The sequence below is a fragment of the Vigna unguiculata genome, chromosome 9, assembly GCF_037176805.1.
Source record: "Vigna unguiculata cultivar grain cowpea cultivar isolate G323 ecotype 2 chromosome 9, ASM3717680v1, whole genome shotgun sequence".
Classification (NCBI taxonomy): Eukaryota; Viridiplantae; Streptophyta; class Magnoliopsida; order Fabales; family Fabaceae; genus Vigna; species Vigna unguiculata.
In genome coordinates, this window is record NC_140800.1 from 36,299,548 (window position 1) to 36,312,824 (window position 13,277).

Sequence of the window (13,277 nt, forward strand, 5' to 3'; positions counted from 1 at the left end):
TCACTAGAGGTTGTGTATTCACACTTTGGGTGATATGATTACATGAAGATCAACCAAACAAACAATTATTGCTATATCAACAATGAAATATGAGTTTGTTGCTATGAAAATGGATGGTACTGAAGCTGGGTGGTTGAAAAACTTCATAACAAACATTTCACAAGAAATGAAACCAACCTTTGTATAAATACATTGTGATTGTCAATCGGCAATAACTACAATTAAAAACTATCTATAATAGAAATATCATACATATACATTTAAGACCTAATTTGGTGAAACAAATGCTAAAGAGTATAACAAATTTCATTAATTATATGAAGTCAAAACGAAATATAGCATATCCTTTGACAAAACCCTTAGGAAGAAACATGATTTTATAAACACCAGGGGAATGAGACTCAAGCCATTTACAAACAAACAAGTAATGGTAACCTAATTTTTGTGATTAGAGATCCCATGAATAAGGTTCATGTAGGTAAAATCAAGACACTTGTTAGTTATGATGACACTAAATTTATTTTGAAGCAATTATGTCAATTTGTATGGTGTGTGTGTGAAAGTGGTAAGAACTGCATTATTAAGAGGTTAAACTTTGTAATTATAATTATACATGGTGTAAGAATTTTAGTTTAAACAAAATGTTTAATGATTTCATATCCCTTACATGGTGGTGCATGTTTTGCAGCATATGCTTGATGAAATCACTTATATGAGTTTCGAGTGGGTGCCACTTGTTTGAGATCTTGACCTAATTTATAGAGCACTCATGAATATTGAGCACGGACATGCCTAATAAGCGCAACACAATGATAATAATAACAATTGGTAAATCATTAACACACACCAAGTGTTTCATACAACTTATTATACTAACTACATTGTGTGTTAAGTTTTCCGATATAAGATTGATTGACGTAACTTGTTATACTAATTCTAATACATTACATCCAACACGAGAAACTAAGTATTGCAAAAGCAATTTAAATCTCAGAGAAAGATAAGGAACAAGTGCAAGATGTTTTCCTTCATATTCAACAATGACTCCTAGATGCACGACTGTTGTGAACTTCATCCGCAATCACACAGGAAACTCCATCCAAAATGGCTTAAAGATTGCTTCCTCCTACTTATATAACTCTCTGCAAATCATGATGGACATTTGGATCAAATAATATTACCAACATAATAAAAAAATAAAGTGAAAAATATTTAAATACACACTAATTATTTTTTTATAAACTCTTATATACCGAATAAAATTATAAGTTATTAGATATAAACAAATGATCATGACATTTTAACGCTCGATCAATATTTACATTCTTCCTATTTTATTCTTTATGATTTCTTTTTTACATATACAAAAATTGATATTTTTAACCGTCACACTACCTTTTAAATTGAATTTTCAACTAATGAATGGAATGTCAAAGAAAACAATACACGAGTAAATAACCATTGCACATAAATTATCTGAGATTGTGAATTTGTTTAAAATGTACATTATTAATTTATAATTTATTATTTCTGAAATGTTGTTTTAATTTTTTATATTACTTTAGTAAAATACCAATATAATATATTAAAATTAAAAGTAAGAAAAGAAAAAAAAAACCCGAATCCCCTAGTATGAATGAATATGTATTTGGCGCCATAAAGCAGCACTCACTATTGTGGCTTGTGAGGCGGAGTGTTTAGAGGGGTGACCTATCAATGACGACCCATCTCATGGAAATCGACAGCGACAGCGATGACCACTCAATCTCCGCCGGGGAAAATGACATAGTTGCCACAGACCTTACTTCCTTCGGCAAGGCCATTCCGTGGGTTGAAAAATACCGCCCTCAGTCTCTCGACGACGTCGCCGCTCACCGTGACATTGTTGATACCAGTAAGACTCTCTCTCTCTCTCTCTACCTTTTTTATCTCTAGGGTTTATGTTGCAGTTTAGGTTAATTTTCTTATTTTGATTTGAGTTTTTTCCCTTCTTGTCCTCATCTTAGGGTTTTAGGAATATGGAAGTGGTGAAATTGTAGTAGTTGGATTGTACTACTTGTTTAGCGAGGGAACGACATAACTTGTTTTTAACTTTTTTGTGTTTCATTTTTATTTTGGTTTAGTGAAAATTAGGAAAATTAAAAGGAGCATGTAATCGTACATCTTATAATATATTTTCCTGGATCACTTGCTCATTGTTTTGTTTCTTAATTTGCTGTTTAGTTGATAGGCTGACCACAGAGAACAGATTGCCGCATCTTTTATTGTATGGCCCTCCTGGAACGGGCAAAACATCAACCATTCTCGCCGTGGCACGCAAACTATATGGTCCACGCTTCAAAAATATGATTTTGGAGCTCAATGCATCAGATGACAGGGGAATTGAGGTCGTGAGACAGCAGATTCAAGATTTTGCTAGCACTCAGAGCTTGTCATTTGGGTTGTCTTCTCTGTCTTTTATTCTCGTACTTGTACACTTCTTGTATACATGTGTTTGGTGTCTTATGACTACAAAAATTGTTTTCTGTAGTTTGTGTTGTTGGTTTGTCTGATTTCATGTTGGCAGTCAAATTGATGTTCTTTTCGAGTTGCTTTTGTTTTTATGCGGTGGTTGCTTTAGTTAGAAATATAGTTCACTGCAGTTGAACTTCTGGTTAGAAAGCTTCAGAATTTATGGTTTGATTATGCTCCCTGTGTTTCCCGTTCCTTGTTACTCATCTTCAGGGTTCTGCATTGCGTACTTCTAGTTCCTATACTAGTCTATTAGTCAATTCAGAGGTTCCAGTGTTCCCTTTGTTTTAGTTGTTTGTCTGGTCCTATATCTCCTGCAGATTTAATTCTCTAAAAGTCGTAGTTTAGGTGCTAAAATTGCTCCCATTCTTCTCATTATTTTTTCTATTCTGCAAGGTGCTGCTAAAATCCTTCACTAAGTGGGGGATAGCTGGGGTTGTTATATTGCATACAATTTCTATTCCCGATTGAGATATTACCACATAAAACATTATAGGCAATACAAGGACATTTATATAATTCTTTTTACCACATAAAACATTATAGGCAATACAAGGACATTTATATAATTCTTTTTTGTTCATTTTAATTTTCAGTTGTAATGGTTTTGATTTTCAAAGATCTTTGCTACTGTGTTTTATTTTCTTTCCTTTTTTTTGTTTTGCTTGCATATGCTGATATGACATTTGATTTGGAAGTTGGAATGATGGACAAAATAGCGTAACCAGAGTTGAACATTTATTTTTTGTTTATTGTTCTGGGATTGTACCGAAGCTGCAAGTTTGCCTTAACTTACCATTTAAAACTCCCTGTTCAGTGTTAAGGCCTCTGTAAAGCTCGTATTGTTAGATGAAGCAGATGCTATGACAAAGGATGCCCAATTTGCATTACGTAGAGGTGTGTGCTAATTTTTATACTCTAATGCAGCATCAAGTGGTTTCATGAGTTATAGTGCCCTTATCTCTTTTTCATGCAGTGATTGAGAAATATACAAAAAGCACCAGGTTTGCTCTTATCTGTAATCATGTAAACAAGATTATTCCTGCACTTCAATCTAGATGCACTCGGTTTCGATTTGCCCCTCTTGATGCCGTCCATGTCACTGAAAGACTGAAACACGTTATCAAGGCTGAAGGGTATGCTTCCTGTTCTATATTATCTAGTCTGCATGTAGTAGCTGGAGTCATGGACTCTTCTTTTTATCTTCTCACATCATCTGGAATATTTTTATAAAAAATTCTGTTGAATTATATAATTATATTCTCTAATATAGTTGGACACTTGTGCGTGTTGAGCACCAACATAATGATCATGAATGAAGCTGATGAAGGCTTTCATTGTTTATCTTGGGAGAGTTTATTTTGTTTATATTTTAATATTATTCATTAATTTATCTTCTGAAAGCGGGTGATTGGAAGTATTTCATGTGTTAAGTAAAAATCAGCTTCTTTTGGATATCAGTTTGTTTAGAGGGAAGGGGCCGGGAGGGGAGAAAATGCGCTTCCCGTCTATGCATCCATTTGCATTCAGTTCATTATAGAAGGTTATTGTAATATGTTTTTATTTGACTGTTAGTGTTTACCCTATTTCAAACAGTTTCTTCTCTAAGGACGCTTGTATCTTTTTTATTTTTTTGCTTCAGTTTTTTAGGTAAAAGGTCTGAATGTTCCAAACAGAAATTTGTAATCCTAAATGCAATACATAGGGAAATTTAGCTTGAACTTTTATGTCATAAAAAAATGGTGGTTCTATTGTATGTGTTAATGATAGTTTTGATGCTTAGATTCATTTGTATATAGTGAAATACTCCATCAAAAGTAATATTATACACTCTAGTGAGTGCTGATAATTGAATCAGAGGCACAGTAAAAGAGAAATAAAGAGCACGTACAAGTCCTACTGTTTTAAACTTAATGAGACCTTACTTGTGTGTGCATCTCTCTGTAACTGTTTGTACAGTTCAACTACATGTGTTCGGATTCTTGAATCACTTCAATTTTTTTAGTCAGTTAGCATGATCAAATTGTTTAACGCAAAATCTATGCTTCAATTTAGATTTTTAAGATGTTTGGGAGGTTGTAGGTAAGTTTTGGTGAGAAAAATTAAGCTATAAATGAAGTAAATGGAATTACAAGTTACTAATTTTTGTGAAACTTGGTTGTACATGCTAATCTCCTCTAATGCATCTCACATCTGTGCCCTTGTTATTGGTTCACTAATTTTATTATAAATATTTGTAATTTTGTGATTCAATTTTTTGACTTAATAACTTAAAATATGATGTTTGGCATTTTGTAATTTACTAGGCTTGATGTTGAAGATGATGGCTTAGCGGCCCTTGTTCGGCTTAGCAATGGTGATATGAGAAAGGCCTTAAATATTCTTCAGGTAAATGGCCTTCAATTTTTTTACATACAAATCTAGCTCCGCTAGTCCTTTTATTTTGATGTTTATTCTTGTTCTAGTTAAGGATTAATTGTATCGATTACATAGAATCAAACTCCATTTTTGAAATGAGTTTATACTGTTTCTTTTCTTCCCTTATACCGCTTTCAGTGTTGTACATAGTGAGATGTGTGTAGAAGTAGACACTAATGTTTACAAATGCTTACATGGAATCATATAGCAAAAAAAAAAAAAAAAGAAGGGGGAGGTTAGGGCCATAAATGGTGAAGTGTTGGCAAGTATTAATTTTGACATTTTAGCTTAGATAATGTCTACCCGGCTACATGATCTGAAATTTAAGTGCGGATTCTTGCTTGAAAATTTCCAACTTTAATATCTGGCAATGTACATTACAACAACAGTAGCTTTATTGCATTAGGTGAGGTCAGTACTATATTACACAACACCATTGGGCTTGGTCAAAAATAAAATGTTCAAGGATAACTTTGCTATGGCATCCCTTTTGATATTTTTTCTCAATGTTTGTTGGTTTCCCTCTATCTCTTTTCATAGGACTAGACACTGGGCAATCTACTTGTGTTACTAGTGCCAATAAAAAAAGATTGTTGTTACTAGTTGTTGGAAGTCCGACATCTACTAGAGATAAGATCAATTTGCAGTATATAAGTGAGTGCAAATCTTATCCAAACCGGTTTTGTAAGGTTAAGTTAGACTTAAAGTTTACTTCTTAACATAGTATCAGAGCCATTTATCCTAGGGAAGTTTGTTGTTTGTTGGATCTATTGTTCCACTTGCTACTAGGCCGCTATCGGTCAACTCATTAATGTCTAGTTTAACGCTCGATATGTATATGTTTTTATGTGAGGGAGTGTGTTGTAAATCCCACATCGATTAGAGATAAGGCCAATTTACAGTATATAAGTGGGATCAAACCTTATCTTATAAGATGGTTTTGTAAAGTTGAGTTAAGCTGGAAGACTACTTCTTTACACTAGTGACATTCTTTGTGTATGTTTAATTCTCCCTACTCAAAACTTTGTCTTCTCCTTGATAAGCGTCTCAACAATATCACCTTATATTATATGCAATAATTTTCGTATCATGTGCATTCGCATGTTGCAACACATCTATGTCAACATTCTCATTTTTGTTACTCTTATTTTTCTTCCTTATTGTCTCTTTAAAGCCCAACATTTACTATAATAGAGTTTAATTGGGTGTATAGTTGTAAGATAAAACTCTCCTTTGAGCTTGGTAGGTATTTTATTGCCACAAGTAACCCAATGTTATTCTGCATTTTAACCACCCATCCTTTATCATGCATTGTAAATCTCACTCTGACTAAATGTATGGTTAAATTATAGTATACAAATAAGTGCAAATCTTACATTGCAAGTAGATTTTGTGAAAGTTAAAAATTCACTTTTTAAAATGATATCAGAGCCTATTCTAGCAAGATTTGTTGGGTTTATGTTCAATCCTTGGTGTGAGAAGGTGTGTTGTAAATCCCATATTGACTATAAGTATGACCAAATTATAATATGTAAGTGGATCCAAGGCTCACTTTTGAAGATGGTTTTATGAGATTAAGTTTTATTTGAAGTCACTTTCTAAAAATATGTGTGGCGTCTGTCTTCATTAATTTTCTTACCGATTTTTAATATTGATCCCAAATACTTAAACTTTGTGGACATTTGGGTCATGACACATCCTAATTTTTCCTTAAAATTATGTTCTTATTTCTTGCTGAAATTGCAATATATTTACTAATATATGTTATATGGTAACTTATTTCTAAGTTACCATATAATTTGTGTTTCTGCCAGTGTCAACTAAATTTATGAAAATGATAATTCCTTTTTTGGTAAAGCATGGCGTGTACTGGATGTTATGAGATTTTCCTATCATAACTGAGGAAACTAATATAGTATGTAATTTCTTTGTATGTGATAGATGTTTTGCTTATTTATGAACTTGTAGCGTGGAAAGAAAAGGAAGGAAAAAATATAATGTAATAGGGACTGTACTGAATGTGTATATAGAAATGTAATTTTCTCAATTATTCTCATTTTCTTTTTTAGATCCAAATGGTGGTTAGCATTCTTAAATTTTGCTCACATGATTTTCCTTCGTTCATCTTGTATCCAAGTGTCAAGGACAAGTACCAGTTTATGATTTTTAATCAGGGGAAAAGTGTTATGAGTTGTTATATCTTTAGTTTTTTTTTTTTCAACTATGAATTGCAAATGACATTGTGTTTTTAATATATGTGCAGTCAACAAATATGGCTACTCAGCAGATAACAGAAGAAGATGTTTACCTGTGCACTGGAAATCCATTGCCCAAAGATATTGAGCAAATATCTTACTGGCTTCTAAACGAACAATTTGCAGAGAGCTTTAAAAGTACCGAGTGACTTGTTACCCTTCATTGTTGTGTTTAATATTTATCAGCCATTTATGATTTTTTGTTTGGTGATAATTTTAAACAGGAATAGATGAAATGAAGAGCAGGAAAGGGTTGGCCCTGGTTGATATTATCAGAGAAGTGATCATGTGAGTCTTTTGCATCATACTAACTGTCCAACATCCTGGCAACATATTTTCCATCGTATTTTCACTTTATTATCATTACAGGTTTGTTTTTAAGATTAAGATGCCTTCAGCCGTTCGAGTACAATTGATGAATGATTTGGCAGACATAGAGTATGTATTTCTTCTCTTCTTACATGCTATTCTCCTTGTGCCTTGCCTGATGAACATATGTTAGTTACATTAAACAGTTATCTAACGTTGTGAAAATTTTTGTACAACTGTCTGAAAGGCCTCAATAGGATTTAGGACAGGATAAGCTATGCTTTAAAACTCCTATAATAGGTAACAAGTCAGTCTAAAGGCCAAAATTTTGCGAAAAGGAATTGGTTTATTTTTGTGAAGTCTAACTTGATCTAACTCATTTCCAACTCCAATTACACATGGGGTTGCGAACAAGCATAATAATGAAAGGAGAAAAAATAATTAGGCTACATTTAGTGTGGATATAAAGATCAGAATTTTTTACCTCTTTTTTCCCATATTGTGGGCACTTGGATATTAGACTCTTACAATATTTGTAACGTCCCAAATTAATAGAATGATTCTAATAAATAGAGCGTCGCAGGTTGATAGTATAAATTAGAGTAACAAAAAGTATAGAAGAATCAACCATTACAGTTACCCATAATATATTAAAAGGAATAACCAAAGGCACAACACAATACCTTGAACATAGGCTAAACATGAAACATATCAAGAAAAGGTTGCTCTAGAGCAATGAAATTAAAATAACATTTCACAAGGAGAAAAGGTCAACAATGAGCGATCCAAGAAGTCTAACTGAACAACAGTTTCCCTGCCAGCACCACAATCATCGCAAAAAGAAAACCAAACAAAAACACAAACACAGATAGAAAGGGTAAGCTAGAGATAAAAATAATTTTCTTCATATATGTATATAAGCAAATTTTTAAATAGACATTTCAGTAAACACAGGTTTTTAAACAAGCATTTCAGTGTAAAGGCAAACAATGCAAGACTTTCAAACTCATTTATTCGGATAAATATAAAAAGATCAGATTCACTGCATGTTTGCATTTGTGGTGGCCTCTACTGATTTGCAGAGCCATTGTTAATGGGTTTTACCCTACCACGCATAAGGTTAGTCCATGATCATCTGGGACCATTATCCTACCAAAGACTAGATCTCCTGCTACTCTCACCATTTGAATCAGTCTGCTCTATGTGAGACTGACCGGTTCTTTAGAGTTTCAAGATGCAACTTTGCTTGAATCTTTATCTAATTATATACACTACAACACCACTATGAGATCTCGCCAAGAGACTCGTGGAATTACGTCTAGCTCATTCCATATCCATGTTTCTCACACCAAATTCACATGTTGTCTCAAACATCATAATCTCATGCCAATTCACCACCAACCAACCCAGTCATGATTCATTTCATACCAAGCACAAAAAAAAATCTTGTTCTCATTATATCACATAAAACATATAGGGCATCATACTTCATACTTTCAAGGTAAATAACTCAATCATGGAGACAAGCAACCAAATATAACAATACGAAAGCACGTCCTTGCACCAGTCTCGCTCAAACTAGAAGCCTTTGCCTAAGTGACATAAGCCTCTCGCTTAAGCTAGGCATTCTCGCCTGAGCGAGAGCTCGAATAATAAGCATTGCAGGTTTTGCGAGTTCTCGTATAAGCGAGACCTTTTCACCTGAGCGAGATTACTCATCGCTCAAAACAAAAGCGGGTCGCTTGAGCGACAACTCAAGCATAAACCAGAGGTGAGTTTCTGCTATTTTTGCTTAGGCAAGGATGACTTGCTTGGGCGAAAACAACATGGTTCTCTCTTGCTCACACATGCAAACCAGAAAATCAACACAAATCACAGCCAGACTCATTCTTATACAATCACAGTCATCAAACATGCATGTTGAACATACAACAGAGCCAAAACATACAAGATACTTCAAGAAAACGTGAAAACTCTAGCTTCCCTTACCTCAACACTAGGAAAACAACTTGCTAGAAGAGAGCTCTAACAGTAACAACACCATAGCTCCAAAGACAGATTAGAGAGCTGAAAAGCATGCACACAAGAATGAGAATAAGGTTCTAAAGAGGAACCTTGGACAAAATCGAAGCAACTGAAATGGAGAGGGAGGAAAACGGGAGTTTGAGCTCAACTTACATTCCGCTAGCTGGGAGGAGAGTTTCGCAGTTGCCCTAGCACAGCCCCAATTTTAGACAGGGGAGAAATGAGTGAGATGTTTTGATTTGAGGGTGCAGAATGGGAGTATGTGGGAAGCTGAAAGGGGTCTTGAAAAACAAATGGGCTTATTCTAGGCCCTCTCATAAAATCAGGCCGAACACTTTTTAAATCAGAAGATGGATCTTACAATATTTAACATAACCTAAGCAGATTTACCCTGTTCAGACTTTATATGTACGAGTATTAAATAGTAAAAACTGTGTTGCTTGTAGTCTTATTATATTACGCACATCTTGGAATTGAAGAAAATAAGAAGAGCTTCTAGTATTTGTACCCTATGCGTTATATATTTTTTACATCTAAGATATTGGTTTCCCTGGTTGATGATCAATCCAAAATGCTATTGTCATCTTCGTGCTGCTTGGCTCTTGTTAGAAGGCAGTAGATCAATATATTATGGATCTCTAATAATTTATGGAAAAAGGAGCACTACTTATACATTTTTTTCCTACACAGTCTCATTTGTTGGCTGAAATTCAATGCTTTGAATAGAGATATTGCCCCTTCTATCCCTGACCCACGCCCTCTCCCTACATATTTTATTATATTTCCTTTCAGTATTTTTGCAATATCCTCACTTTCCGGTGATTGTGGTTACCTAAAAATTGTCTATCCCCAGGAATTTTGTTTATCTGATTAATGATTATGTACTAGAGATGACGTCATTGCATTATGGTTCGATACAAATGTAATATGAAAGTTTAAATTATCAATAATGGGTCAAAGGAAAATGAGCTTGTATCTTCTGGTGTTTTTGGAATTATATTAGCTCTTATGATAACGGGGATGAAATTTCATCTCTTCCAGGTACAGATTAAGTTTTGGGTGCAACGATAAGCTTCAGCTTGGATCGGTCATTGCTTCTTTTACACGTGCTAGATCTGCACTGGTTGCTGCTGCGACATAGCCTTCTTCCGAAACCGGTCCGTTTGGTGAAATTGCTTTTACATACTATTACTTGGCTTGTTTGATTTCCGTAGCATTGTTCACCGTTGAGAATGGGATTATGAAGATCTTAATTTATGTGAATATTCATCGTAGGACATCTAGTCTGTTTGGAATTTTACTTCCGTCATATTACTATTTTAAGCGACACCGTTAGGATTGAAAGATTAGATAAATTAGCTGTTTTGACATCAATACAAAAAACCCTTGGAATGCATTAAATTTTGGTTTGAAAACTGGAGGATTTATGTGCCTTTTTCTGTGGGTGGATCTTCCGACACGAATAGAAGTTAGCATATCTTTGTATGTATTCCTGGGTGGAAAGTACTATACAACAGGACCCAGAAGTTGAATACAGCCCATTATTTCTGCGGGTTGTTTCTTTCAACCCCGTAATTTCAAAATGATGAGTTTTTTCGCCCCTTTTGTTTTGTATTGACCATGATAATGGAGGAGTGAGACACTAGTTCATGATTTTTTTTTTTAATTGTGTAATTTTGAAGTCTTTCAGAATCAGCAATCTTGATTAGTAATTTGAATTTTATATGTACAATTTTAAAGTATTTTGAAATAAAAAATCTAGAATAGTAATTTGAGTTTTAGTATAGTTAGATGTTCTATGTTATAAAAGACTAACTAAAACAATTTCTGAAATGTAGAATATGATCCAAAAACCTAAATAGAAATTTTTTGGACTATAATTTGAAATAATATTTTTTAAGTTACAGATTATGAAATTTTGTTTTTTGAAAAAGAATTTTTGATTTGAAAATTTGAAATATCTTACACTTTCGAAATATATTGAGAAAGAAAGTTTCATCTTCATTATTGTCGTTGTCGTGTTCCATAGTGTTAACTTTATTATCTTCAGCCCTGGTTTTAAATTCCTTTTGTATTCATATTTTTCGTTGTCTTATGATCTCTAATGAGATGTGTTTTTTATTGTGGTGCTTTTGCAGACAAAAATTATTATTTCAACCTATTTATACTGAGCTGACTATAAAATGATGATCTTAAAACCTAACATAACAGGGGCCGTTGCTTCCTGCACCCCATGTTTTCTCGGGGCATTCCATAGTCTTTAAAATACCCATTATACCTTCGGAAAAAGGTCTTAGACTTCGCTAGAGACATGAGTTTACATTGTTTTGTGATGGAGGAGGATTTTTAAGGATTCTTAAACGATGAGTTATTTGAGAAAGTGTACATAATTATTTTCTAAGATACAAAGCAATAACAAAATCATTAATTTATACAAGTGCTTAGTATTATTGCAACATTATTTTACACTATCTAAACATGTACTTACTATACATGTATAATTGATTTTGGTTCTTCATTGGTTATTTTGTTGGTTTATGCGTGTGACATCTTTTTAGCATACCCTAATCCTTATATTAACCACATAATTGAGTTATTTGTTCTTGTTCAAACTAAAGATATTTGGTTCTTTCCAATACTTTTTAATCTTGGAAATTGATAAATCCAACAACGTTTCCCTGAGATAAAATATACTTTATCTTTATTTGATTAAATTGGTTTATTTGATAGTAAATTGGTTACACTATCCATAGATCCTAGTTTTAACATCAATAGTGAATCTATTTATGATCACTTTGTATATCGAAGATTAAAAATATAGTTTTACCACATTTATTTGCAATCTAAAATTATTACGGTACTTAAAGTCGTTTTTGGGTTAAGGTCTCTTTTTCTCAGCTAAATGCAAAGTGGAACATCTTTTTAGATACTAGGAAATCAATCATTGGTTTTTTGTGTTTTACTTAATAATCAATTATTCTATTCTTTTATTGTTTAAGTGTATTGTTAATAAGTTGCTATCATATATAACTACCAACCTTCATAATTGTAAAATTAGAGCGAAAATCAGGATTGTATAACATAATAACCGGAGTGTAATGTAATGATTTAGATTTCTTAAGTGAAATTAAGGGGTTTAAAGAATTAAAGTATCCATCCAACAAAATAAAATTTAGCATAACGTTTGAGACTGTAAATACAAATGTTGAATACGGATAAAGAGTTCACTCTGCATGATCAATTGGTAATGCTATATTCACGAAGAAGGAATTAAATAATTGAATTTGGATGGTGACGGAGAAAAGAAAAAGGACGTTTCCTTCGTTTGGTATCATAGTTAGCTGATAACACAAAGAAGATTGGGATCTAGAAATCCTGTATGCTACTTTTTTAATTATTGTTTTTATAGTTTCCTTAATCAATCTGAAGTTATAAAGAAATACTAAATATTTGTATTTTATATTATAATCCAATTTGTCTTTATTAATACTTTTTTCCAGAATTTAAAAGACTTTCTAAACTAGAACATTCAAGATTAGTATCTCTACTTTCTAATTTTAAAACTTCTTATTTATAGCTATTCGTTTTCTTAAACTAAGAATTGAATTTTCTTAATGGAGGGAGGGGCGATAATATCCAATTTTCCTCTATTCCTTAATTTGATTGATTCTTTAGTTATTGCATTGAGTGGTAATCCTCATAAGACTTCGACCATATTTAGATTTTAATTAGCTTTAAATAATAAATAAAAACTTGTTT

The 13,277-nt window shown here is 33.0% G+C and overlaps 1 protein-coding gene and 1 long non-coding RNA gene across 2 annotated transcripts; one reads left to right on the forward strand and one right to left on the reverse strand.

Annotated features, from left to right (window-relative positions):
* Positions 1-1,632: 1,632 nt before the first annotated feature.
* On the forward strand, positions 1,633-10,933 carry RFC3 (replication factor C subunit 3). The gene is made up of 9 exons (XM_028086916.2): positions 1,633-1,894; positions 2,224-2,440; positions 3,329-3,408; positions 3,488-3,647; positions 4,818-4,899; positions 7,193-7,322; positions 7,409-7,472; positions 7,554-7,622; positions 10,560-10,933. Exons 1-9 carry the CDS (start codon positions 1,717-1,719, stop codon positions 10,657-10,659), a joined length of 1,080 nt encoding a protein of 359 aa, XP_027942717.1. The 5' UTR covers positions 1,633-1,716; the 3' UTR covers positions 10,660-10,933.
* Positions 8,177-9,813, reverse strand: LOC146883953 (uncharacterized). Its single transcript, XR_014984328.1, has 3 exons — positions 9,672-9,813; positions 9,483-9,560; positions 8,177-8,307 (listed from the first exon to the last, which is right to left on the reverse strand). It is a non-coding gene; the product is annotated as an uncharacterized LOC146883953 (long non-coding RNA).
* Positions 10,934-13,277: the final 2,344 nt, after the last annotated feature.